Source organism: Podarcis liolepis, assembly GCF_965112155.1.
Source record: "Podarcis liolepis genome assembly, chromosome: 14".
NCBI lineage: Eukaryota > Metazoa > Chordata > Lepidosauria > Squamata > Lacertidae > Podarcis > Podarcis liolepis.
The window spans coordinates 38,791,206-38,818,799 of NC_139569.1; the positions used below are offsets into that span (position 1 = coordinate 38,791,206).

Genomic DNA, 27,594 nt, shown 5'->3' on the forward strand with positions numbered 1-27,594 from the left:
ACGACAGCCTTACCTTTTTATTATATGCAAGATATAAACACAGAAAATAACTCTTCTTCTGACCTGCTTTTTGCTTGTTTTATTATAAATATAGCAAATGGGGGGAAAAGATTAGTAGAGCATGAACAACTGGTGCAAGGCTGCGTGTGTTCCGAAAAGGTCACAGCTGGGGCACCACTGAGGTCAACTGGGATTCCCTTTCAACAATAATGCCAAACCAAGGGGAATAGCTATAGCCCAGCAGATTGTTAGACTCCATCCCTAACCATGGGGTGGGGGTTGGAATGAAGAGAAGGGGAAGCAAAAGCTCAAGTAACACAGTGGAAACCAGTACAGTGTCCTAAGAGGTAAATCTGTATATACACCTAACCGCCCCTGCAAAGTGACTGAGCAGAATAATAATAATAATAATAATAATAATAATAATAATAATAATAATAATAATTTATTTATTTATACCCCGCCCATCTGGCTGGGTTTCCCCAGCCACTCTGGGCAGCTCCCAACAAAGTATCAAAAATGCAATAAAACATCAAACATTAAAAACTTCCCTAAATAGGGCTGCCTTCAGATGTCTTCTAAAAGTCAGATAGTTGTTTACTTCCTCGACATCTGATGGGAGGGCATTCCACAGGGCAGGAGCCACCACTGAGAAGGCCCTCTGCCTGGTTCCCTGTAACTTGGCTTCTCACAGTGAGGGAACCGCCAGCAGGCCCTCAGAGCTGGACCTCAGTGTCCAGGCTGAACAATGGGGGTGGAGACGCTCCTTCAGGTATACTGGGCTGAGGCCATCTAGGGTTTTAAAGGTCAGCGCCAACACTTTGAATTGTGCTCAGAAACGTACTGGGAGCCAACGTAGATCTTTCAGTACCAGTGTTATATGGTCTCGGCGGCCGTTCCCAGTCACCAGTCTAGCTGCTGCATTCTGGATTAACTGCAGTTTCCGAGTCACCTTCAAAGGTAGCCCCACGTAGAGCACATTGCAGTAGTCCAAGCGGGAGATAAGCAGAGCATGCACCACTCTGGCAAGACAGTCTGCAGGCAGGTAGGGTCTCAGCCTGCATACCAGGTGGAGCTGGTAGACGGCTGCCTTGGACACAGAATTAACCTGTGCCTCCATGGACAGCTGTGAGTCTAAAAGGTCTCCCAGGCTGAACACCTGGTCCTTCAGGGGCACAGTTACCCCATTCAGGATCAGGGAGTCCTCCACACCAGCCCGCCCCGTGTCCCCCAAGAACAGTACTTCTGTCTTGTTAGGATTCAACCTCAGTCCATTAACAGATATTCAATATTGGGCTATACTACAAAAAGACTGAGGGTTGTAGGTATAAAAGCTATGAATTGCACTTGATATGCCCTGCAACACAAACTGAAGTAGGAAATAGTATCCAACTCAACTAGTAGATGCCAATTATGAATATAATATACAATGAAACAGGAGCTGAGTTTACGTAACCACAAAAGCCACCCGTTCTCACTGTTTCTGCAATGTATTTAATTTCAGTGTAAGTTCCCCTAAGAAGTTTCCTTATTAACTACAGTGAAGTAGTGGATATTATTCTTCCAGCACTTTTTCATAAACAAAGTGAGTTGAAGTAAAAACCCACATAAAACACCATATTTTTCGCTCTATAGGACACACTTTTCCCCCTCCAAAAATTAAGGGGAAATGTGTGTGCGTCCTATGGAGCGAATGCAGGCTCCTTGGCGTCAGCGATAGCAACGCGAAGCCTCCGAAGCACAGAGGGAGCGCTCCCTCCACACTCTGGAGAGTTTGTGTTGCTTTCGCTGAAGCCTGGAGAGCGAGAGGTGTCGGTACGCAACGACCCCTCTCGCTCTCAAGGCTTCAGGGATAGCTGCCTGAAGCCTTTGGAGTGCAGCACGAGTTCCCACTGCGCTCCGCAGGCTTCAGGTTCCTTTCGCTGAAGCCAGGAGACCAAGACTCTCCCGGCTTCAGCAGAGAGGGAGAGCTGCGCAGCGCCCCTTCAGCCAAGCGGGAGGAGAAATGGAAGGGGCTCCGTTTCTCCTGCCGCTTCACTGAAGGGGCGCTGAGCAGAGAGGGGAAGATTTTTTTTCTCTTGTTCTCCCCCTCTAAAACAAGGCGCGTCCTATGGTCGGGTACGTCCTATAGGGCGAAAAATACGGTATGTTTTAACTTTTTTCCTAACAGCATCAGTACCCTCATAGGAAACTGAAGTACAGTTACATGTGGATTATAGACCTCAGAAATTTTGGCAACTAGTACCAGAACGCCACAAGTTCCAAGACACAGTAAATGCGCATTTCCCACAACAGTGTTTATTACATTTGCTCAATGGAGAATCAATTTAGCTGTGACATTGACTTGGCTTTTTTGTTCGGGTACAGCGCACAACAGGTATTAGCTTTTCACAGTTAAGTTGAATGTAACGAAGGTAGCTCACGGAGAACTAGCTCTTACTCACAGCAGCTTCAAAAATTGTGCCCACAAGTAAATTCACTGCAGGTAGAGGGAAGTTTCCGACATCATGCGAGGAGGTAAATGCACTTGGGAAGCAACAGTTGATCTATCAGTAAACGTACAGATCTTCAAGGCACAACGCAAGGAATTAGGTCAGGGAAATCTGTGTTTATTTAACAAAAGGGGAGGATTTTTTTATACGAGATATATATATATATGTACAAACTACATGAATACAAAATAAATACTTTTTTTTTTTTAAGACACATACAAAAAAGTCAGTAAGTTGGTCAAAAGAACAAGGCTTTCGTAGAATGCCACACAAATGAAAAGCCACTTTGGGGGAAAGACTTCTTTTCACTCACGAAAATGCATTTGTGACGTGAGGAGGGCAGGCTCACTGAGGCAACGGCACCACAACTTCCACGTAATTGATGGGGAAGAAGCCCGATTCGCCATTCAACATGCCTTCGAACCAGTTCTCATCGATCTGATTGGTCAGCGTGATGACGTCGCCTTCCTTAAATCCAAGCTCGCCTTCGTTTTCTGGCTCAAAGTCATATAAAGCTTGGCAGCAAGGCTGGTCCATATGTGATGAAGAACCTGCCCAGAGTCACACGAGAGAGCAATTTTTAACCTGACGCTCTGTAGGTTTTGCCCAAGATTATTCATGACCAGTTAAAACAAAATTAACCCATTGTTGTAGTAGTATTATGCCGACTCAGCAGAAGGCTACTTCCTATGTTCATAGCAAGTCAATATAGGAAGCTGATTTATACCAAATCAGACCCATCAGTTCAATTAACTCAGTACTGTCTACTCCGACTGGCAGCTAGATTTCAGGCAGGAGTCTCTCCCAATACCTTAAGGATCACCTCTCCCCATATGATCCGACCCAGACCCTCTGCATGTCATCTGAGGCCCTTCTCTATGTCCTCCATCCCAGAGCGGTTCGGAGGGTGGCCACAAGAGAGCCAGTGTGGTGTAGTGGTTAAGAGCGGTAGCCTCGTAATCTGGGGAACCGGGTTCGCTTCCCCGCTCCTCCACATGCAGCTGCTGGGTGACCTTGGGCTAGTCACACTTCTTTGAAGTCTCTCGGCCCCACAGAGTGTTTGTTGTGGGGGAGGAAGGGAAAGGAGAATGTTAACCGCTTTGAGACTCCTTCGGGTAGTGAGAAAGCGGGATATCAAATCCAAAAAAGAAAAAAGAAAAAGAGAATGTGTATTTTCTGGGACATGCTCTCCCCAGAGAGGCTTGCCTACCACCATCATTGCACGTCGTCAGGTGCTGTTGCGGTTGCTCGAGAGTAACCAGGCAGGACTCCGAACTGTCATTTAAAGGTTTTTTAATGGTACAGAGGTACCACTGTAATGTGTTTTTAATGTTGTACACCACCCTGGGATCTGATGATGATGATGATGATAACACAATTGTAGAGGACTGACAGTGACTACTAGCCATGAAAGCTACAATCTGCCTCCACAGTTAGAGGCACCAAGGCCTCTGAATAGCAGTACAGTGGTGCCCCGCAAGACGAACGCCTCGCAAGACGGAAAACCTGCTAGACGAAAGGGTTTTCCGTTTTGGAGGCGCTTCGCAAAACGAATTTCCCTATGGGCTTCCTTCGCAAGACGAAAGCCCATAGGGAAATCTCCGGGACAGCGGGGAAGCGCAGCGCATCTTCCCCACTGTCCTCGGACCTCCTCCGAAGGCTGGCGGTGGGACGGAAAGCCCTTCTCCCCGCACCAGCCTTCGGAAGGCTCCTCCGAAGGCTGGCGGTGGGGCGGAAAGCCCTTCTCCTCACGCCAGCCTTCGGATGGCTGTCCTGAAGACTTGCGGTGGGAGGAGGGTTTTCCTTCCCACCGCCAACATTCAGGATGCTGTTCTGAATGTTGGCGGTGGGGAGGAAAAACCCTCCTCCCACCGCAAGCCCCGGGAACAGAGGAGAAGCGCTGCGCCCCTTCCCCTCTGTTCCCGTACCTGTCCTGAAGGCTTGCGGTGGGGAGAAAAGCCCTTCTCCGCACCGCCAGCCTGGCAAGCGGTTTCCATAGGAACCCATTAATTGATTTTCAATGCATTCCTATGGGAAACCGTGCTTCGCAAGACGAAAAACTCGCAAGAAGAAAAAACTTGCGGAACGAATTAATTTCGTCTTGCGAGGCACCACTGTAGCTGGAAAACACAGGAGGGGAGAGCTATTGTGCTTGAATCCTGCCAGAGACGTGTTGTTGGCCACTGTATGAACAGGCTGCTGGACTCCATGGGCCACTGGCCCCATCCTCTTCTGCTCTTACGTATCTGGAGATGACAGGGATTGAACCAAGGACCTTTGCTATTTGAGACAGGTGCCTTAACACTGAGTTACAGCTCTTCCCCCATTGGTGCACAATGGTTGGACGAATGGAGCCCACGGTGGGTGGGGAGAGAGAACTGATCTTTAATGCAAGGAGGAAACTTAGGGCACATCCACACCATACATTTGAAACATATCCAACGCATATTTAAAGAAGTTGACTCACCCAAAGAATCCAGGGAACTGTAGTTTGTGAAGGGTGCTGGGAAATGAGGCCCCTTGATGGAGAAACTACAGTTCCCAGGGTTCTCGGGGGGGGGGGGAGTCATGTGTGTTGGATTTGCTTTAAATGTACAGTGGTACCTCGAGTTAAGTACTTAATTCGTTCCAGAGGTCCGTTCTTAACCTGAAACTGTTCTTAACCTGAAGCACGACTTTAGCTAATGGGGCCTCCTGCTGCTGCCGCACCACCGGAGCACGATTTCTGTTCTCATCCTGAAGCAAAGTTCTTAACCCGAGGTACTATTTCTGCGTTGGCAGAGTCTGTAACCTGAAGCGTATGTAACCTGAGGTACCACTGTATTGTGTGGGTCTGCCTCTACAACCAGAGCATGTTGGTTTCTAAGTGATAATGTGGGGCATATTTTCAGGAAGGGGACAAGGAGCAAATTTAGTAGATAAATGTTACTGCAGGCAGACTGTCTATGTAGGTCATTAAAAACCGGAATGAAGGCAATTTAGACCTTAGCCCAGAATGAAGTCAAGGGAAGGATATATTCATTTAGCGAGTTTTCATCTGCTACACATGAAGAGCTCCAAACTTAGTTTTGAGGGATGCCAGTTTCACAAATGCATGCTTACCTGTGGATTTTATCGATGGACTGAATGAAATCCCATTGTGCTGCTGACCGTTGCTTATTTCAAGAGGTGTCCTTATCACCGGCTTTGGCTTGAATTCACGTCTTGGACGACTTGACGCTATGTTTATCCTGCAAACAGAGAAGTCAAGGGTCAAAACTCTATGACCCTGGAAGATGCAGAGAGCCACAGCTGGCAGTGTTTAAAGTAGGGGTGGGGAATCTTTGGCTCGCCAGATGTTGATGAATATACCTCCCATCAGCCCCAATAAGCAGGTCTAGTAGTCAAGACTAGGGATGGGGGAGGGATTCAATTTAGTTCACATCCAAAGCCAAATTTATCAGATTTGCACTTTCTGAAACAATATGGGAACTGAAGCACTGCCACTCTTTGAAAATCTCAATTACCTGAATTTTAAGATGCAGTTCATCTACCAAAACGCTCACAAGAATGCATACACAGTGGTACCTTGGTTGTCGAACTTAATCCATTCTGGGAGTCTGTTCATCTCCTAGAATGGTTCAAAAACCAAGGCACGGCTTCCGATTGGCTGCAGGAGCTTCCTGTACTCAATCAGAAGCAGCGGAAGTCGTGTCAGACATTTGGCTTCCAAAAAACATTCGCAAACCAGAACACTCACTTTGGGTTTGCGGCGTTCAGGAGCCAGAACGTCTGAGTGCCAAGGCGTTTGACAACCAAAGTACGACTGTATTAGGGAAAGTGTGCATAAAAATGAATATATTAGTAAATTTAACATGAATATATTAGTAAATATATATATTTACTAATATATATTAGTAAAATGAATATATTAGTAAATCTAACATACGAAAATGCAGTTAGGAGAAATGGCTCGGGAAAATGTGTACATTAGTCAATGCGGCATACATAAATGTGATAATTAGGAGGAAGTGGCAAGAAAATGCTGAAGAATTTTCATGAGGATTAAATATCTCAAATTGCTGCAGAAATGTGAAGAACTGGATTGAAGATGGGGAAAAGGAAGAATCAAGAGAACTGAAATGAACTGTCCCTTCCATCCCTGTCAAGACTGATGGGAGTTGTAGTCCAACAACCTACAGAGGACAAAAGGCTCCCCACTCCTGGTTTTACGATGAACCAGAGGTAACCTGGAGTAATTCTTACCTGTTTTGCAGCTTGCTCTGCAGATCCTCTAGAATCTCTGTAGACTGCTTATGATACTCTACTGCAGCTTCTACAAAGACTAGCAACTGGCTCACTTGCTCTATCTGAAAAGGAGGCAATGGAAAGGGAATTTATATAACAGGCTTTGTACGATGTTCCCAAATCTGAATACACAAAAAGGGGCTTGCATTGCATGACCAGGAAAAAGGGGCATCCAGCAGCCATTATTGTTGTAGAAGACCCTGGAGCAGCCTTTGCCAACCCGGTGCCCTCCAGATGTTTGGGACAAGTCCCATCAGCCTTAGCCAGCACAGTTGTTGTACAAAAAAATCTGGAGGGCACCAAGCTGGCCTAAAGAAAGGGAGGGCGCAAGGAGTAAGAACTGCTGAAAGTAGGCAAGAGATTGATGGTACAAAAAAGGTTGCCACAATGTGCTTCCACACTGGTCCTTTGGAAGCATTAATATTAATAATATTTGTTGTTGTTGTTTAGTCGTGTCCGACTCTTCGTGACCCCATGGACCAGAGCACGCCAGGCACTCCTGTCTTCCACTGCCGGCCGCAGTTTGGTCAAACTCATGCTGGTAGCTTCGAGAACACTATCCAACCATCTCGTCCTCTGCCGTCCCCTTCTCCTTGTGCCCTCCATCTTTCCCAACATCAGGGTCTTTTCCAGGGAGTCTTCTCTTCTCATGAGGTGGCCAAAGTACTGGAGCCTCAGCTTCAGGATCTGTCCTTCCAGTGAGCACTCAGGGCTGATTTCCTTAAGAATGGAGAGGTTTGATCTTCTTGCAGTCCATGGGACTCTCAAGAGTCTCCTCCAGCACCATCATTCAAAAGCATCAATTCTTCGGCGATCAGCCTTCTTTATGGTCCAGCTCTCACTTCCATACATCACTAATTAATATTATTTACTGCATATTAATATTATTTACTGCATTTATGAACCTCTTCCCACGAGACATCCTGAAGTGATTTGCAATGAAGCAACATACACAAAGCAGTCACATGTAAAAAGTTAAAACAGTTGCATAATTAAAAACCATTATACATAAATAAAAACAGTTGAAAAACATGAAACCAATTCCATCAAGGCAAGCCAGAAGCATCATCAGAGTCCAAGGCCACATTCCAGACAGGTCATAACACTCAAGGAGGATGCAAAGCAGAGCTGAAAGGGGGTGTGGCCTGGGGAGAGTTCCAGGGGCCAGAATGAGAGCCCTGGGGGCCACATTTGGCCCCGAGACCTAACGTTCACCATCCCAGGTGTAGACAAACCTGAGCTCAGGGAACCAATAGTCAGACTCAGCATAAGGCGTCTTATCAGTGTTCCTGTCAGTGGAACAGATGGAGCTTTCAGGATGCGGTGTGTCTTACCAGAGAAACCCAGAAATTGTTTCTTAGTAAACCACACACAGGGAACTCTGTGATAATCCTCACTTCTCTCACCAGGTGGCAGCCTTTCTAAAGCAATACAAAGAACAAAAACACAGCCGTTTGTCTCTGTTTTAAAGCTGCCATTAGCCATCAACATAAAGCATAAATGATTTTAAAGAAACAGACAGGGACAGGCAAAGGCCTACCGCTTCCTCTCTACTACAATATAGACAGGGATTGCCAGACTTTTTTGGATTCATGGGCGCATTTGGAATTTTGAAAGGATGGTCACATCCACACCATTTAGGCCCCATCTGCACAATTTATTAAAAGTGGTACCATACCACTGTAAACAGGGGTTGGGAGTTGTTAGGAGAGCCCTATTCCCCTCAGAGAGCTACAATTCCCAGAGTCCCTTGGGGAGAGGCGCTGGCTGTTTAATCACTCAGAAAATTATAGCTCTGTGGGGGAGAAACAGGAGTCTCCTAACAACTCTCAGGGGACTACAATCCCCAGAATTCTTTGCGCAAAGCCATGCGTGTTAAAGCGGTATGGCGCCGATTTAAATGTGCAGTGCAGATGGAGCCTCAAAGCAAACACAGCCGAAGTGAGAAAGTGTTGTTGTTGTTCAGCTCAAAGGGGGTGGTTTTCTCACCACCTCGTGACAAAAGAAGGGCAGGGACTGGGGTGCTGGGATGCCCCAAGGCGTTGCGGCCACCAAGGGAAGCCCTCAAGGGCACCATGATGTCCACAGATACAGTGGCGGAGGAAGCCGCTCAGGCGCCTGGGGCGAGCTTCCCATAGGGACAGGGCGAGGTGCCCATAAGGGCAGGGTGCCCTGTGGGGCCTCCGAAGTCTGCCTGCCTCCTCCCACTCAGCCGCCCTAAAGCGGCTGAGTGGGAGGATTAGGAGAATGTATTATAGCAGAGCACTGAATGAATCTGGTACTATGGTTGCTTTTCATTATGTGTTCTGGGATTGTAAACATCAAGATCAAGATAATACACGCCTGCTTTTGTGCCACTGTTTACACATCTCTTTTGTATAGAGTTTGTGACTGTATGGCTTAAAAACCTTGATTGTAAAATGTAAAGATAAAGTTAAATGATCCCTGGACGGTTAAGTCCAGTCAAAGGTGACAATGGGGTTGTGGTGCTCATCTCGCTTTCAGGCCGAGGGAGCAGGTGTTTGTCCACAGACAGCTTTCTGGGTTATGTGGCCAGCAGGACTAAATTCCTTCTGGCACAATAGGAAACCGTGATGGAAGCCAGAGCACACATAAACGCGGTTTGCTTTCCCGTCGCAGTGGTACCTATTTATCTACTCGCACTGGTGTGCTTTCGAACAGCTAGGTTGGCAGGAGCTGGGACAGAGCAATGGGCCCTCACCTCATTGTGGGGATTCGAACCATCAACCTTCCGATCAGCAAGCCCAGGAGGCTCAGTGGTTAAACCACAGCGCCACCCGCATCCTACCTTGATTGTACACACACACACACACACACACACACACACACACACACACACATTAGTAGTTAGGACACTGCAACCACATGGAATGCAGACAAACACACCAAATCAGTCCTTGCACTCTCAAAGACCTTAAAATCAGCAAGAGGGTCTTACATCATTTTCTAAAAAGTTGAACATGCTCCTCTCTGCCAGTTCTTTGGATTCTTCAAACTTTTCCACAGCTTGCTTAACCTCCTCATCTGGTATCTTCCCTAGACGCTTCTTTTTGTAATCGTAATCTAAACGCCGGCCTTCTAGTTTCTTCAGGTGGTGCTGTGTTCAAAACAAAAAGAAATCCAATTGCTAAGAATCCAAATGGCAAGGAGCCCCAAATGACGTTTTGCAAGCATGTTTCACTTAAAGACGATATTATGCTGATTTATGCACCTAGGGAAAGCCCCGTGGGATGTCAGCCAAAAAACAAACACCCCTCAACCAAAGAAACCCAGCATCTGTGAACACTCCAAATATTACACAGCAGTAAATCCTTTCATAAAGGGCACTTCACTCAATGGGGGGGGGGGGACCTTTAGACTCCCCGAATGGGAAGCAAGCGACTGCCAAAATATGGTTTCACTTTGCATCCTGGTTTTCAGTCAAGTTCTGAATTTTTTATTATTATTCTGACTGCAGTGTGGTAGTTAACACAAGAGAGATAATGACAAACCATGGTTAGCACGAGAGACATAATGCTAAACCATGGTTGCATTTGAATATGAAAAGCGGGGTGGGGGGTGGGGAGGAGCCGTGATCCTCCAGATGGTGTTGGATGCCAACCGCCATCAGCTACAAAGAGGAACAGAGGAAACTGGAGAGGCTTAGCAGGAAGAAAAGCAAACCCTGGTTCTATCAGGTTTCTCCACAGCTATTTTATCTCTCCTTCAGCAGCTAATTTTCTCAATGGGTGGGAGGGGGAGAAACAGGGTTCATTCACAGGTTTCCTTACCCCATGTCTAGAAAGCATGCATCCAAGCACTTTTGCCTTTCCCCTGGAAAACTTGCTCTTTAGTGCTGAATCGGAGAAAACTTGAACCCGGAGAAAACCCGATTGACATTTGCTCCCATTCAGCAGTAAACAGTGGGTTTTCCTGGGGGAAAGCAGCAAGGAAAGTGGAAGTGTAAATGAGCCTGTAGGGGAAATTACTGTATTTTTTGCTCTATAAGACTCACTTTTCCCCTCCTAAAAAGTAAGGGGAAATGTGTGTGCGTCTTATGGAGCGAATGCAGGCTGCGCAGCTATCCCAGAAGCCAGAACAGCAAGAGGGATTGCTGCTTTCACTGCGCAGCGATCCCTCTTGCTGTTCTGGCTTCTGAGATTCAGAATATTTTTTTTCTTGTTTTCCTCCTCCAAAAACTAGGTGCGTCTCGTGGTCTGGTGCGTCTTGTAGAGCGAAAAATACGGTAGCTGCTAATAACCTAGCTTTCCCCAAAGCTGCTAACCATGGTTTCCCATTTCATCCAAACCAGGAAACGATAGCTATCGGAAGACTTCCTGGTTTGTTTACTTGCTTGTGCGAAGAGAGGGGTGAAGGGATTGCTAATATTTTACAGTGGTTGGGAGGGGGAGAACAGGGATGATTAGCTGCTGTGGACACAGAAGCCCTGCTAAGGCTCAGAGAGGGAAGATGTTCCCATTGCTCCAAACCAAACAGAGCTAGAGCAGAACTAGAGATGCTCACGGTAAAGGTTTGGAGACACTTTGTGAAATTTCTCAAGGGATTAATGTGCCGCACCTCCTGGCACATTTGAAAAGGCAAAACGTGCAAGCCAGAAATAAACTCACCCCAATCTCTTTTAAATCCTTGTCTTGCAACAGCTGAAGAGGATCGATGAAGTTTTGCTTGACGTTGATGTCCAGAGAGTCTTTCACTTCGCCCATCAGCTTCATGCTCTCCCCCGAATCGATTAAGGCAGTGCCTTGTAGGGAAGAAGCAACACTCATTAAATCAAATTAGTACCATATGTGCTGTAGAAGAGGGCAAAACCCCAACAACCTAGGTATTAAAACCATATGCTCCATTGTCACCCTCCGTTCTCATAAATATGAACAGCTTTCCAATCCCCTGTATTTCCCCCTGGTATTCCCCTGTCCTCGTGTTGTAGGCAGGAACAGTTCACAACCCAAGCCCCCCCCTTCCTTTTTGGTGGTGGGGCCACCTTCTGTTTTTAGAAAGCCATAGGCAGGGCTTTATTTCAGCCTTCAGCGGAACTCAGTTCTGGCACCTCTCAGGTGGGCACCATTGCCATTATAAGAGAACATGGTCAGGGGCGGAGGAAGGGGGCGGAGGGGGCAGTACACCCCGGGTGCCACTGTGATGGCCTGGGATTCCGAGTCTGAGAGTGAACCGGAGGAATCCCAGCCAGCACAGGAGTCCCCGCCTCCAGGGCCAGCTGAACTGGGGCAAGGCCTAGATGCTGAGGAGCCTGCACCTGTGGCAGATCCTCAGGTGAAACCATTCTGGCCCCAGAGGTGCTGGAGGACTCCGTATCTACAGGTGAGCCTCCCCTGGGGCCCAGTAACCCTTCGGCCTCTCCTGAACTGCAGAGGCTTAGGGCAGAGAGGCGAAGGGAACTGGTTTCTCCCAGGAGGAGTGCTCGCCTTAAGGCCAGGAGAGGCGGGGCTCCTGGGGGCCGGAACCGCCCCCGGCCTTAGAAGAAGATAAAGGTCAGGCAGCCCGGTCCCAGGTTGCGGGAGCAACGTCGTTGGAGAGTACCTGCTTTTACCCAGACCTAGATCTGCACTCCCGGTGTGCCTGTTCCTCGCCCGGCTTTCTGCTACCGACTCTCCGGTGTTCCTGTTCCTCGCCCGGCTTCCTGCTGCTGCCCTACCAGCGTTCCTGTTCCCCCGCCCGGCTCCCTGTTTCGGACCTCGCGTCTCATCTAGTGATCGTCTACCCTGCTAGTGACTCTGGACTGAACTTTGGTTACGGTATTAGTACCTTCCCCCCCCCCCAGGACCAGCACAGCCACTCTGGGAGGGGTGACAAGATGGTCCCTACCTCCCCCCAGCTGTAGAGCAGCCGAGGGTGCCCGCAGTCCATATGGCTGCCGCTCTCACACACTGTCCGTACAGGCTCCCTCTCACACAGCGACCGTATGGGCTGCTGCGCATGAGCAGTCCGTATGGAATGCTGCTCGTACGGGTTGCCGCACATGCGCACTTTGTACGAGCGTCGCTGTGCAAGCGGCAGCCCTTACAGACTGCACATGTGTGGTATTCTGTACAAAGTGCGCACACGCGGGAAGCCGCACATGCACAGTCCATACGGGCTGCGCTGCCCCAGGTGCCGGAGAGGGTTCCTCCGCCACTGAACATGGTGAGTTCCGGAACCTCTTTCTCTAGAAAAATAGGTGGGTGTGGTTTGGAGAAAATCACCTCACAGGATTAATTATGTCTTCTGCCAGTCAGAGATTTTGCACTTTTACAGGACCGTCTTTAGTATGGCAAATACATGAAATGTATCTGCCTCTGTGAGCTGTACTCTCTCACGTTCATTCTGTCTCAGCCTTGCCTCTCCTCCCTCTATTAGCTCCTCCACTGTAAGCTCCATGGGGCAGGGCCTGTCTTCCCCACCACAACCACCTGCCACATGCACAGGCCACAGAAGCCACATAGCTGCAGATGCTCACCAAATGCGGAGTCTTCTCCGAGTTCTCTCCCATATCGAAGCATACACTCTCCAAGCAGCCCTTCTGTCTGAGGGTACCCTGTGGCTTTCACTTGCCCTCGTATCTTGGACACGGTATTCAGCATTCCCAGCTTAGCTCTGTAGGCTTAAAAACAAAAACAAAAAAACCTCAGAGACATTGGTGAGGCATAAAAGGAATACCTAAATATCCGTTTGAAGAAAGACATATGTGCTTATTATCCCCACATATTGGGGTAAACAGTCTGAAGTGTCGTGGCAAATTCAGAAGTGCAGGGCTCCTTCATGATAGCCACAGCCACACCACCTTCTAAGATTGTACAGTGATCTTATAATTATACCATCACCATAATACAGTGGTACCTCTGGTTGCGAACGGGATCTGTTCCGGAGGCCCGTTTGCAACCTGAAAAGCCTTCAACCTGAAGCACTATATCTGCACAGGTGCGCGGTGTGATTTGGCGCTTGTGCGCCTGCAGCGAAACCCGGAAGTAACCCTTTCCAATACTTCTGGGTCGCCACGGGACGCAACCTGAAAAGACATAACATGAAGCAAACATAACATAAGGTATGGCTGTAATGCGATGTGCATTGCAATGAACAATGCCAATTGCCATGTGTTGCTTTCCAGCTAGACTGACTATTCTATGCGCATGTACAGGAGCAAATGATTTGGAGTGATTAAGGTGATGTTCCACTGGATGTAACAGAACTTGCACACCATTTCTTGAAACGGGAGCACCTTGTGTTTCCAGTGTTCCAAAACGTTTAGCTTTGGAACATGCAGAACAACTCTTCAGTGCTCTTGCACCTTATCTAAAGTGATCCTAGGAGCCAATCCTCAGTGGCTGTCAGGAGGCAGAGGAACCAACCCCTACGGCAGGTTGCCAGGAACGGATAAGACAAGGAAAAATCCTTACCATCTGCTTTTTATTCAATATTTACAGAGAGAGGCTTAGGAATGCAGCCTCTTGGAATAATGGCGTTGTCCCGAGTCAATCTCCACTCCCCTTCTCTCCCACTTCTTCATTCGTCATCTCTTCTACAGGTGGCACTGAGGGCCCTTTGCTTCTGAGCTCTTTGCTCTCCTACTTTTAAGGCTCGCCAGGTTCTGGGATATGGTGGGTCTGGAATGCTTTCTAGCGATAACGTGTCAGCCAGCTGCTGCTCTGGCCCTGCCTCCTCCTCCTCTCCCATTATTTCCCAACTTTCCCCCTCATCTTCCTCTGAGCTGTGACCTCCCTCAAACCCCTGTTGTAATTCTGTCTTCTTCTTCTCTGGAAGGGTCAGGCTGCGGAGGCGGCTTCCACCATTCCTGCTCTGACCAGTCCCTGTTATTGGCTGACTCACCCTCTTTTCACTCTGATTGGATTCAATCAAAGGATGAAATGACTTCTTGGTAGAAACAACAATAACAACAACAACAACAACCCTCTCCTTTCATGCTGATTGGGTGGCTCAGGAATTATTATTATTAAATTATTATTATTATTTCATTATTAACATTTGAATTTATATACTGCCCTATACGCGCAGGTCTCAGGGCAGTTCACAGGATAAAATCAGAAAATAAAACCACGTACGTAATCAAAATATAAATAATAACCCAATAAACACCACCCCCAGCTGAAAGCTGGGACCCTGCTGCAGAAATAGTAATGAGTCTTTAGCAGTGGCATAGCGTGGGGGGTGCAGGGGGGGCCAGCCGCACCGGGCGCAACATCTGGGGGTTAGGGTTAGGGGGCGCAAATCCACGGGTTAGGGGGCGCAAATTACTTGCCTTGCCCCGGGTGCTGACAACCCACGCTACGCCACTGGTCTTTAGTCCTGGACCACTACACCTCTTGAAATAATACTACCTTACGTTATAAGAATATTGTTACTAGGGCAAGAACGCTGTCCTCTTTTATAGGAATATTATGCCTCTTAATGCCAGGTTCTGGGGATCAAGAGCAGGAGAGTGCAAAGCCATGGTTCTAAAAGCTGAGATTTACATGGAAATTTTCTTCTCTAAGAATTACCTAGGGGAAGTGCAACGTAAGGAGCAGAGGGGGCTGGCTTATATTATTCTAGTATTGGTTAACAGGCAGTGGTTCTCGGAGATCTCTCTCCCACCATCTGCTACCTAAACCTTTTAACTATACACAGAGCCGTCTTTCCTATTGGGTTTACTGGCGTGTTGTGCCAGGGCGGTGGCCTCTCAGGGGCGCCTCAGTGAGTGGGGAAGCTGCGCGGCTTTGCCGGCGGCCTCCCCTTTCCCTGCACGCCCACCAGCTATGCCCCATCAACCATATGGCTGGCAAGCGTGCAGCTTGCGTCCCAAGCCCCCGTGGGAGGAGAGTGTTCCCCACAAGGCTTGGGAAAAGGTCGACAACTCTGGGAAACGGGGGGAGGGAGGCGCTAGAGGGATCTTTGCACCACGGTGCCGGATATGCTTAAGACTGTTCTGACTATACATCCCAGGGATAGTTACAGCCCCACTCCAATGCTAAGTATTCTTATTATTCCAAATTTCATTGAGGTCAGTGGGTGTTTTCGTGTGGGCCAAATATGCAGGATAAAGCTCTGTTCACCAAAGCAGACCTTTCCCAGCAAACCCTCTGTAGCAAAAAGAGGTTTTAACAGACCCTGCTATGAATGTTATTTGTTCTCAAACTGCAATAGTAAAAGTTCAGCTGATGAGTAACCCCCACTCCCACGCCGCTTTCTCTGAAAATGCACTTAGTTATAGAAAAGAAAAGAAAATCAGGGTGGACAGATAAGTAGTGTGTGCCGGAACCCATAAGAAATAAATCCTTCATTTCTCAGTACATACTACATCTCATTTTACAGAGATATTACATATTCACAAAGATATTGGTATATGTCAAGAATGGTACAGATTTCCAATCTAGAGGGGAGTTTCTAGATGGGTTTTTACAGGGTAATGTCACAAACAGGCAATGTTTATAACGATTCCGTGACTGTTCTTTCTGAAAATTGCAATTTCATGTGGAAAGCTCTTGACAAAACGGAAGCATGGTTCTTGCAAACATAACCTTGACTTTCACATGACTGTATCTCTAACTCACAAAAAAGGCCAGAGTGCAAACTGTGCAGACAAAAAAAAATTCATCCCCAAACTATTTTAAAGAGAAGCGTCAATGGAAAAAAGTCTTCACAAATAAAGCTATTGAGTCTACTTCGACACCATGTAATTTCTCAGACTCTCTACATGACAATTACTTTGCCTAGCATTTTATAGATGTTTATCCTATCTTTCAGGGCGTTTTCTGTCACAAGGCAATTTACAAACACAAAATCCCAAATGACTAAAACAACATAAAATAGGGATGGGGGTGTTGCTGGACTCCAAGTCCTATCAACCCCAACCAGCTTGACCAATGGGAATGGACGATGGGAGTTGTAGTCCATCGACATTTGGAGGGCCACAGCTCCCCCACCCCCAAAGAACACACAGCTCCCCCACCCCACAGAACACCAGCATTTGAACGTTAACACTAACATTACAGCAGCAGCTACACATTTGTTAAAATGTGGGGATTCATAACATTTGCCAGATGCAGACTAAACAGTATGGGTTCTGCTGGGGTGACAGGGGCCTTGGCAGCCCCCCCCAAGGATTCCAGCTGATTATATTTACCCAGATCTACATACACTGGACTCTAAGCACTGTATTCATTATATTGTGCCTCCTCCTTGAGAGGTTCGGAGGGTGGCAACACGAGAACGGGGCCTTCCCTGCAGTGGCTCCCTGTCTGTGGAATGCTCCCCCCAGGGAAGTTCACCTGGTGCCTTCATTATATACTTTTAGGCACCAGGCAAAAACGTTCCCTTTTAACCAGGCCTTGGGTTGATTTGATTGACATCCTATGCCCTTATAAAATGTGGTTCTTTTTTTTGGGGGGGGGGGGTTGCTATTGGGTTGCTTTTTTTATTTTGATTACCGTATTTTTCGCTCTATAACACGCACCAGACCATAACACGCACGTAGTTTTTAGAGAAGGAAAACAAGAAAAAAATATATTCTAAACGAAATAATGGATATATGATTTTTGTGGTTCATGCTGTGGCCACAGACATGTGATCTGACAGTTTGGAGTAGCCCAATGCAAAAATCCTGAGGATCCATGTGGATCCATGCTTTGTAACCACGGAGGAGGGAAGGAAGGGGAACCATGGATCCTCCGCTCATGACTGCAGCAGATCCCCCCCGCCACCCGCAGGCATTCGCTCCATAACACGCACAGACATTTCCCCTTACTTTCTAGGAGGAAAAAAGTGAGTGTTATGGTGCAAAAAATACGGTATATATATTGTGGTTTTTTATTTTGATTTTGTTCTGTGAACAGCCCTGAGACCTCCAGGTATAGGGCGGTATATAAACTCTAATAATAATAATAATATTGTTAAGTTAAAATAAAAATAATAAATAATAAAAAAATGTCCAGTAGCACCTTATAGACCAACTATGTTTGCTCTGGTATAAGCTTTCATGTGCATGCACACTTCTTCAGATAGCTTATACCAGAACAAACTTAGTTGGTCTATAAGATGCTACTAGACAAATTTTTATTTATTTTTATTTTTATTTCGACTACGTCAGACTGACACAGCTACCCACCTGAATTATTAAGTTTAAGAGTCATTTAGTGATATATTTGTTGCACTGGTAGAAGATTGTTTCATAAGGGAAAACAGAAGCACAATGCTCCCGAATGCCTTGGGAGTCAAAAATTTCGGTTCCCCAACAATTGAAAACCGGAAGTGAGTATTCCGTTTTTCGAACGTTATTTTGGAAGCCAAACGTCTGACGGGGCTTCTGATTGGCTGCAGGAGCTTCCTGCAGCCAATCAGAAGCTGCACTTTGTAAGTCAAACGTTTCGGAAGTTGAACGGACTTCTGGAACGGATTCTGTTCGACTTCTGAGTTATGGGAGTACATCGCTAAAGGTTGTTATGCAATTGACTGCACCACAACAATCAGCTGTTGCACTGGATTCTTTTGTTGTAGAACCTTCAAACTCTGCCATCCGCTTGCATACAGGCTCTCGCCATAGCAGACCAGAGAGTGTTGATTATGACCTGTATAACTCCTGATGGAAGCATGACATCCAGTATTTGGATGTTGGGGATAGGAAAGAGCATCCATGGAGATTAAGATGGACTAGCATCATCACCATCCCATGGACGGCGCCAGAGGATGAAAAATTGCACAGTGTGTCTGCACAGAAGTGACTGGATGAAACAGAACTGATCAGGATTTCCCTTATAGAGGAGCTACTGGCAGGTAGGGGGATCAGAAATTTCATGGTGCAAAACCATCCAGCCATGATAGGTCGTTGTGCCCAGAAGCCAAGCAAGGCCTGCATGCAGCAGATCTGATGACCTGGGTTTGCAGTGAAACATCTGGAAGAGGCTATTGGAATCATCTCCATTTACCTGGATTAAAAGGTAAAGGTACCCCTGCCCGTACGGGCCAGTCTTGCCAGACTCTAGGGTTGTGCACCCATCTCACTCAAGAGGCCATGGGCCAGCGCTGTCCGAAGACACTTCCGGGTCACGTGGCCAGCGTGACATCGCTGCTCTGGCGAACCAGAGCCGCACACGGAAACGCCGTTTACCTTCCCGCTGGTAAGCGGTCCCTATTTATCTACTTGCACCCGGAGGTGCTTTCGAACTGCTAGGTTGGCAGGCGCTGAGGACCGAACGACGGGAACGCACCCCGCCGCAGGGATTCGAACCGCCGACCTTTCGATCGGCAAGCCCTAGGCGCTGAGGCTTTTACCCACAGCGCCACCTGCGTCCCATTTACCTGGATTAGGTTGCAGATATTCAGTGGACTTTGACAGGAGTTCTGCCACAGCTTTGCTGGTGACGTCAATCTTCTGTAAGACAAACATATCAAGGCTTTTAAGCAAAATTTCATCGAAATGCCTGTTATCACTCCTTTCAGATGCAGCATAAAAACCTGCGTGTTCTGTGGAAATAACCACAAAAGGCACCCGGTCAACTAAGTCAGAGATGGAGAACATCTGGCCTTCCAGATGCTGTTGGAAGACAACTCCCATCAGTCCCAACCATCAAGGCCAATCGTCTAGGAAGGTGGGAGTTGTAGTCCAGCAATGTAGGAGGGTCACAGGTTCCACATCTCAGAACAAAGTAAAACTGGGACAAGTGGGTGACAAGATGAGATCATGGCAAGATGGACATTTATGTATTCTATCCAGTAGTAAATGTAAAAAGTAAAGGACCCCTGGACATTTAAGTCCAGTCAAAGGCGACTATGGGGTTGCGGCACACATCTCGCTTTCAGGCTGAGGGAGCCGACGTTTGTCCACAGACAGCTTTCTGGTTCATGTGGCCAGCAGGGCTAAACCACTTCTGGCACAACAGGACACCGTGACGGAAGCCAGAGTGCACGGAAACACCGTTTACCTTCCTACCACAGCGGTACCTATTTATCTAATTGCACTGGTGTGCTTTCGAACTGCTAGGTTGGCAGGAGCTGGGACAGAGCAACAGGGACTCACTTTGTTGCAAGGATTCAAACCACCGACCTTCTGATCGGCAAGCCCAAGAGGCTTAGTGGTTTAGCGCCACCTGCGTCCAATAGCAGAGCTGGTAAGAATGCCTAGTTGTTTGAATGGTAGGCTTTCGTTTCAGGTAAACAATATTTGCTTCTTTCTATAATCTCACCCCGCACTCGTACAGTAGTTATTTTCCTTATAACATGGTTGGTTTATTCTACTATACTGATATGGTGCAATGGAAGTGAATAGCACTAATTCACGAGCGAGGATCTGCACTCAAGTCAATTATCTATTTCATCCTACCTTGCTGTGAGGGAAAAATTATAAAGATCCACTTTTGTCACCCTGAGCAACCTGAAGGAAAAACAACAACATACACATCTAACTCATACATAAAAATATAAATTTGGACCTAGAACAGGTTGACGTGATCTGAATACTCATGCGGTACAGCCATGTTGGGTGTGTAGACTCTAGACTGGAAGGGAAGGGAGGTAGAGAAACCTTACTTTATCATCTGGAACCAAGGGCATGTGATTAGCAACAATCTTTAAGCATTTGCTTAGGCTTGTCTTACCCGTTCCATCTCATGGAAATCTTCATCGAGTTTTGTTCCTTCCACTCCGCTGATTTTTTCACTGAATAGCTGCAGAAAAAAAAAGAAAAGCGCTTATATAGCATGAAACAAAAGCTGCACATAAGACTAGAAAAAATGTAGGAGATGCCACACAAATCCTGTCAAAATCAGGAGTCCCCTTTAGATATTGGAGAGTGCAGTGGGTCAGAGCAGAGGCCCATCTGTCACTCAGTCTATGCCTATGCAAAGTCCACAAGGGCAGGAGGGCAACTGCTCTGTCTGCTGCTGTTCCCAAGTGACTGGTATCCACAGGTATGCCACCTCTCATAATGGAGAAAGCCATCATGGCTGGTAGCCACTAGGAATGGGAAAACCTATCAATTTCATTTTCTCATTCCCCCCCCTCTCCAATTCTCCACATTTTCAGTTTACGACGTTTTTATTTTAAACCTGTCTTGAAAATCAATTAACTTTTTAGTGCTTACTTCTCTTGATTGCACACAACTTTGTCTAATATACACATCATTCCAGAGCAATTCCCCCTAATATAATGATAGAGTGGTAGAATGATGCAATCACAGTGTTAGAAGGGACCCCATGTAAGTGTGGCAAAAAATGGTTAAAAATTATGATATATGAAACTGCTAAAGATGAGGTAAGGGACGCGGGTGGTGCTGTGGGTTAAACCACAGAGCCTAGGACTTGCCGATCACAAGGTCGGCGGTTCAAATCCCCGCGACAGGGTGAGCTCCCGTTGCTCGGTCCCTGCTCCTGACAACCTAGCAGTTCGAAAGCACGTCAAAGTGCAAGTAGATAAATAGGTACCGCTCCAGCGGGAAGGTAAATGGCGCTTCCGTGCGCTGCTCTGGTTCGCCAGAAGCAGCTTAGTCATGCTGGCCACATGACCCGAAAGCTGTACACCGGCTCCCTTGGCCAATAAAGCGAGATGAGCGCCACAACCTCAGAGTCGGCCATGACTGGACCTAATGGTCAGGGGTCCCTTTACCTTTACCTAAAGATGAGGTAAAATGAAAATCAGATAGGGGGGACTTGGGAAAGCTCACTTAACAATGTTTAGAAAAAATAAGCATAAGGCAAGAATTTGTTTGTAATGTTTGTATTTCTGTTTGTATTGTTTATTTCTGTTTGTATTGTTATAAAATGAATTTAAAAAATTGGGGGAAAAGAAGTGACCCCATGGATTATCAAGTCCAATACCCTGCAATGAAGGAATCTTTTGCCCAATGTGGGGCTTGAACCCAAGACCTCGGGATTAAGAAGCTCATGCTCTAGCCTGGGACCAATTTACCTGCACCCCTACAGGTATCAAACCTGTGACCTTGGCGTTATCCCGACCATGCTCTAACCAACTGAGCTAACCGCATTTCTGTAAATTATTTTCACTAATGCATGCATTTTAATGCACACTATACCTTAGTAGTATATGCATTTATATACGTATTACTGTACTTGGCTGGAGAACAGCATTGGGAAATATAGATAAATGCACATTTCAAAGAATGTGCTTTGATTCATGTACCATATTTTCCCATGTATAAGACTAGGTTTTTCCCCTTAAAAATAATGTCAAAAATTAGGAGGTGTCTTATACTCTGGGCCACCTCTCCCCATTTTCTTAAATCTGAGTCCCAAAAAATAGGGGGTGTCTTATACACGGGGGTATCTTATAGACAGAAAAATACGGTAATTTGGCTGTATCTCAGCACCAGGCGTGACTGGATGATCCATTTACACCCAATGTGTAGTTAAAGTAGAATTCATCATCCCCTGGCATAAAAGACTAGATCAAGTGGAGGGAGGTGCTTAGGGCTAACACATGCCCTTAATCATCTGATTTATTCCCCCCACCACACTCGCGGCTCTAATCTATCCACACCATACAGAAATTACTGGAAGGAGCTTCACAACACAGTCTGATTACAGAGCCAAAGGCATCAATTAGAGCAAGCGCTCACAGCTGCAGTAACATGACATTCTTCTCCCGTTTTACTGCCTCCGGGTGGCAGCCCTGCACAACCCAGAAGCCAAAAGGGCGTCTTAAAGATATACTTCAAGGCAAGAAACCTCAGCTGCACTTCCACGGTGCAGGCCAAGCGATAAGGGGACCAACAGCTCACAATCTAAGCAAAACAAGGCATTCCTGAGCACTTAATCTGCTACACTGTTGAGATTCTCAGAAAAGAGGCAAGCTTCTTTTTCAAAAGATACAATTTCGAATTGTTTGTGTGTGTAAGTTATAAAGCATGTGATATCGGTAACAAAAGAACCATTGACATTAGCCGTCCGCAGGAATGTGTTCTGTGGTTTGTCCCTCCAGGAGCCCAGCCTTCACCACCCTGGTACTGTCCACATGCTTGGGGATGCAATTTCTATCAGTCCCAGCCAGGCCAGGACTGATGGGATTTGTAGTTCAAAAGCATCTAGCGGGCAGCAGGTTGGTTAAAGCTCCAAGAGGCAATCTGTGCAAAAGAAAAGAAGATCTGTTGCTCGTTGGTAGAGCATGTACTTTTCCACATAGGGTGTTCTGTGTTCAATTCCTGGAGTCTCCAGCTGAAAAGGATCCAGCAGAAAGTGATATTATGGTCCTGCTCAATGTCTCAAGACTGCTGGCCACAGCAGACAAGGAGCACTTTACTGCTAAATTATACTTCTGCAAAGAAGGCAAGAAAGTCCTATTGCATGTCGCAGGAAACCTCCCCCCCCCCCAATCATTCAGTTTGTACAAACTTCACACACTCACACACTACATACGCTACGCTTCTGTTATAAATTCATAGATTCAACCATACATCGGATCTGCACTGTTCCACTTTTATTTTACTCCATGAAGGAAGGACTACAAAATGGGGAAGGTTTGATACAGGCCAGCCATAATCCCTTGAGCATACCAGCACATACACAGGAGGCCCTGCCCAGTTGCTATGCCAACCCTGATGGTCCTAGACAGAAGACCATCAAGATCACAAAGAACTTGCATATGGGAGTGGATTCAGCACGGACTGGAACAAAGGACAAGGATCAGCTCTTCCCTCTGGGGGCAGGAAACTGAAAGCTCCCCTTTGTCACCTGGAAAGTACTCATGGGGAGGGGGGGAAGGAGGAACCGGCCAGGTGACAGGACACTCAGGTTACCACCACAACTCCTCCCTCAACCCCTCCTTTTTGTGATGTAGTTGTGATGTAGTCTTAGAGGTGTAGTTTGGGGAATTAGTAACTAATAAAAGTTGGGGTCTTCTTTTGTTCTGGGCTTCCATTTTGCTTCAGCTTCTTGCGGGTGGGAGTCCTGTCGCGACAGTATTCAATAAAGGCCAAGCCTACAGGCTGCTGTTTTGCTCCAAGTTATCCTGGTTGGTGTCTTTGTTTTTGTCCAAGGGAGCCCTCAGATTTTTCCGTTAGCATGCACAACTGGAAGTTCTTCAGCACATGCAAGGAGCTGCTTGGTGCTTCTTTGCATGCAAATGCCTCAGGGCTCCATCCTCTCCACCATGCTTTATAACACCTACATGAAGCCACTGGGAGAGATCATTAGGGGGTTTGGGCTGGGTGTTCATCAGTATGCGGATGATACCCAGCTCTACCTCTCCTTTAAATCGGAACCAGCAAAGGCGGTGAAGGTCCTGTGTGTGTCTGGAGGCGGTTGGAGGATGGATGGTGGCTAACAGTTTGAGGTTGAATCCTCACAAGACAGCAAAATTAATGGACAATGCAGAATTGGACAAAATGACAGGAAGGATTCGAAACCTGTGAGACCAGAGATTTAGAGAAGATTGGAAGAGGTATACGAATTATTTGAAGAGCAACTTATGCTAGTAGGACTACAAGAAGTTTTGTAAGGAGAAATATACGGTGTTACAAAGTAGAAAAAGATAGAGATATTGTTTATAAGTTTGAAATGTAATAGGGAAAATAAAAAGTGCATACTAAGAGATTAGATTGGAAAATTTTCAGACAGGACTGATGGAAGTAAAAAAAAATTGAGTAAGCTGTAAAAGTATGTTTAATTATTGTTGAAAATGGTATGTTAAAAAACTAATAAAAATTTATATAAAATAAGAATCCTGACAAGACAGAAGTACTGTTTTGGGGGGATAGGAGGCAGGTAGGTGTGGATGACACCCTGGTCCTGAACAGGGTAACTGTGCCCCTGAAGGACCAGGTGCGCAGCCTGGGAGTCATTTTGTGTGTGCGTTTTAAATACTTTTTATTAAGTTTCACATTTTTAACATAGTATTAACATTTCATATAACATAAAAATAATACAATTCCCCCAACCTCCCCCTCCCCCGACTTCCCTCAACTTCCTCTTCTGGTTTTTTACATAATAATTTCCCCTGCTTGTTTTATTATATCTTCATATTAGGTTCTTTATATCCAACGTTGTTTTTCTCTTATCATTTTAACATCTTCTTTATCATTTCTGTATTTATTTTGGGAGTCATTTTGGACTACCAGCTGTCCATGAAGGCGCAGGTCAATTCTGTGCCCAGAGCAGCTGTCTACCAGCTCCACCTGGTACGCAGGCTGAGACCCTACCTGCCCACGGACTGTCTTGCCAGAGTGGTGCATGCTCTGGTTATCTCCCACTTCGATTACTGCAATGCTCTCTCCGTGGGATAACCTTTGAAGGTGACTCGGAAACTACAATTAATCCAAAATGCAGCAGCTAGACTGGTGAGTGGAAGTGGCCACTGAGACAACAGGAGTGTCTCCACCTCCATCATTCAGCCTGGACACTGAGGTCCACTTCCAAGGTCTTCTGGCAGTTCCCTCTGTTATGTATTCAGCGGTCTGTGTTTGCCTGAGCTTCAGTCTAGACCAGGGGTCTGCAACCCGTGGCTCCGGAGCCGCATGTGGCTCTTTTACACCTTTGCCGCAGCTCCGGGGCGGATACTAGCGAGGGGAGGAGGCGCATTGTGCGCCCCAACACTCCCCACTGTGGCGGGCGCTGTACTGGCTGTGATGGCGCATGGGGGCGGTGCATGCGTTAGTCACGCACTGTCCCGACGTCACCTTCCCGCCCGCTGTCAGATCGCAGCTCCGGAGATATATTTGTTTTAAATGTCGCAATGGTTTTGCGGCTCCCAGTTTTTTCCCCTTCGGAAACGGGTCCAAGTGGCTCTTTTTGTCTTAAAGGTTGCAGACCCCTGGTCTAGACTAAGGATTCTGAGCTCCTGTGTTATGATTCAATACAAGATGTCCAGTTACAGAACATTTCAGGATTTAGGCCTCTACCATTGGCCCTTGAACTCTGAGTTGTGATTCGCAGCTTGGAAGTTTAGACAGCCAATCACGTTAGGAGTGGGAGTGGCCCCGGCTTTCAGGAATGTATATAAGCAGTTGCTTTGCCCCCATTTCCCAGTTATGTGGTTCAATAAAGGTTCTTGCTGCTATCACCGCGTCTTGCCTCATGGGAACCCGCCTACACTTCACCCTCACTGAGAGACATAAAGTTACAGGGAACCAGGCAGAGGGCCTTCTCTGCAGTGGCACCCTCCTTGTGGACCGCCCTCCCATTACATGTCAAGGAGATAAAGAATTACACAACAGCTGACGGCAGCCCTATTTAGGGAAGTTTTTAATGTCTGACATTTTTATATACATATATTTTGCTGCAAGCTGCCCGGAGTAGTTGGGGAAACCCAGCCAGGTAGGCGAGGTATAAACAATAAAATTATTATTATTATTATTATTATTATTATTATTATTATTATTATTATTATTATTATTATTATTATTATTTATTATGCGCCTCAGGCGGCAGGATCCATGGGGCAGCAGTTCAAGCCTCCAAGCAGGAATCAGCAAACTTTTTCAGAAGGGGGCCAGTCCACTGTCCCTCAGACCTTGTGGGGGGCCAGACTATTTTTTGGGTGGGGGAATGAACGAATTCCTATGCCCCACAAATAACCCAGAGATGCATTTTAAATAAAAGCACACATTCTACTCATGTAAAATCACGCTAATTCCCAGACCGTCCGTGGGCCAGATTTAGAAGGCAATTGGGCCGGATCCAGCCCCCGGGCCTTAGTTTGCCTACCCATGTTCCAAGGAATGCGTCGCCTGCTCCTGCTGCCGCATGTGGCATCATCAGCTGCTTGGAGGCTGGATCTGTTGCCTCCTTGGCAGCCCCCATGCCACCTCCACAGTGGCCTCTTGGCAAATAGGAGCCACTGCTGGTCTCCTCCCACCCTTGTACCTGATGCAGATCTTTGTGCAGCCCTTGTTCCCTGACAGGAGGAAAGAGCCATTTTGTGGTTCACCTCAGGTGCCCAAATATCTCGGCCTGGCCCTGCAGCCCATTATAACCAAATGCTTGCAACCTCCAACACTTCTCCTTTTTTTGGTTTGCTTTGCCTTGTCTCTTTTACGACGCTTCCCTACTTCACTGCCAAGCTATAAAAAGAGCCTTGCTCCTGTTAAGTCTGCTTGCAAGAGGGTGTTTATTGACCTGCCATTGTGGCATTCTACCAAACAAGGAGCCTGGGTTATATTTGTTTAGAAATTCCTCTACCTTGAAAATGGAAAATAGAAAATGACGCCACCACACAAGGAACTCTAGCAGAACATCACAAGGGAGAAAAAAGATGGCCAGCATTTGTCTGGGAATTAGATAATAAAGGGGGGAGGAGACAGATGCAGAATGATGTGTTGCTACTCTCTTGCTTTCAAGGCAAAAAGCTGGCAAGAAATCTGATTTGATGCACCCGGCGCTCTCCCTTCTGTTGTAGCAAGTGATTTGTTTTGTGTCTCTGTGACCTTGCTGCCTTTTGGTTTTTGAGATATTTTCCCACAGCACCGCTGATACATGGTCCAGAGGCCTCAGTAGACTAACCCCATCTTTTGCTTGCCAGCAGTAAGCAAGTTTACTACAGGCCTAGATAAAAATAGAGCTTATGCCCCCCCCCCAATGCTGTGGGGCTCCAATTCCCATCACCACTAGCCAGGATCGTTAAAGGTAACCAGACAGAGGGCCTTCTCGGTAGTGGCGCCCACCCTGTGGAACACTCTCCCTTCAGATGTAAAGGAAATAAGCAGCTATCCTATCTTTAAAAGACATCTGAAGGCAGCCCTGTTTAGGGAAGTTTTTAATATTGAATGCTGTACTGTTTTTAACACTTGATTGGGAGCTGCCCAGAGTGGCTGGGGAAACTCAGCCAGATGGGCGGGGTATAAATAAATAAATAAATAAATAAA

The 27,594-nt window shown here is 46.7% G+C and overlaps 1 protein-coding gene across 1 annotated transcript in view; it reads right to left on the reverse strand.

Annotated features, from left to right (window-relative positions):
* Positions 1–2,282: 2,282 nt before the first annotated feature.
* Positions 2,283–27,594, reverse strand: part of SH3GL3 (SH3 domain containing GRB2 like 3, endophilin A3) — a 40,040-nt gene continuing 14,728 nt past the window's right edge. Inside the window, exons 2-9 of the mRNA XM_083475360.1 lie at positions 20,381–20,449; positions 19,086–19,158; positions 13,255–13,398; positions 11,408–11,541; positions 9,739–9,897; positions 6,738–6,841; positions 5,595–5,722; positions 2,283–3,043 (exon numbers count right to left, since the gene is read on the reverse strand). Of these exons, the coding sequence (XP_083331486.1) occupies positions 2,838–3,043; positions 5,595–5,722; positions 6,738–6,841; positions 9,739–9,897; positions 11,408–11,541; positions 13,255–13,398; positions 19,086–19,158; positions 20,381–20,449 (1,017 nt within the window). The 3' untranslated portion in view covers positions 2,283–2,837. The remainder of the gene's footprint in view (positions 3,044–5,594; positions 5,723–6,737; positions 6,842–9,738; positions 9,898–11,407; positions 11,542–13,254; positions 13,399–19,085; positions 19,159–20,380; positions 20,450–27,594) is intronic.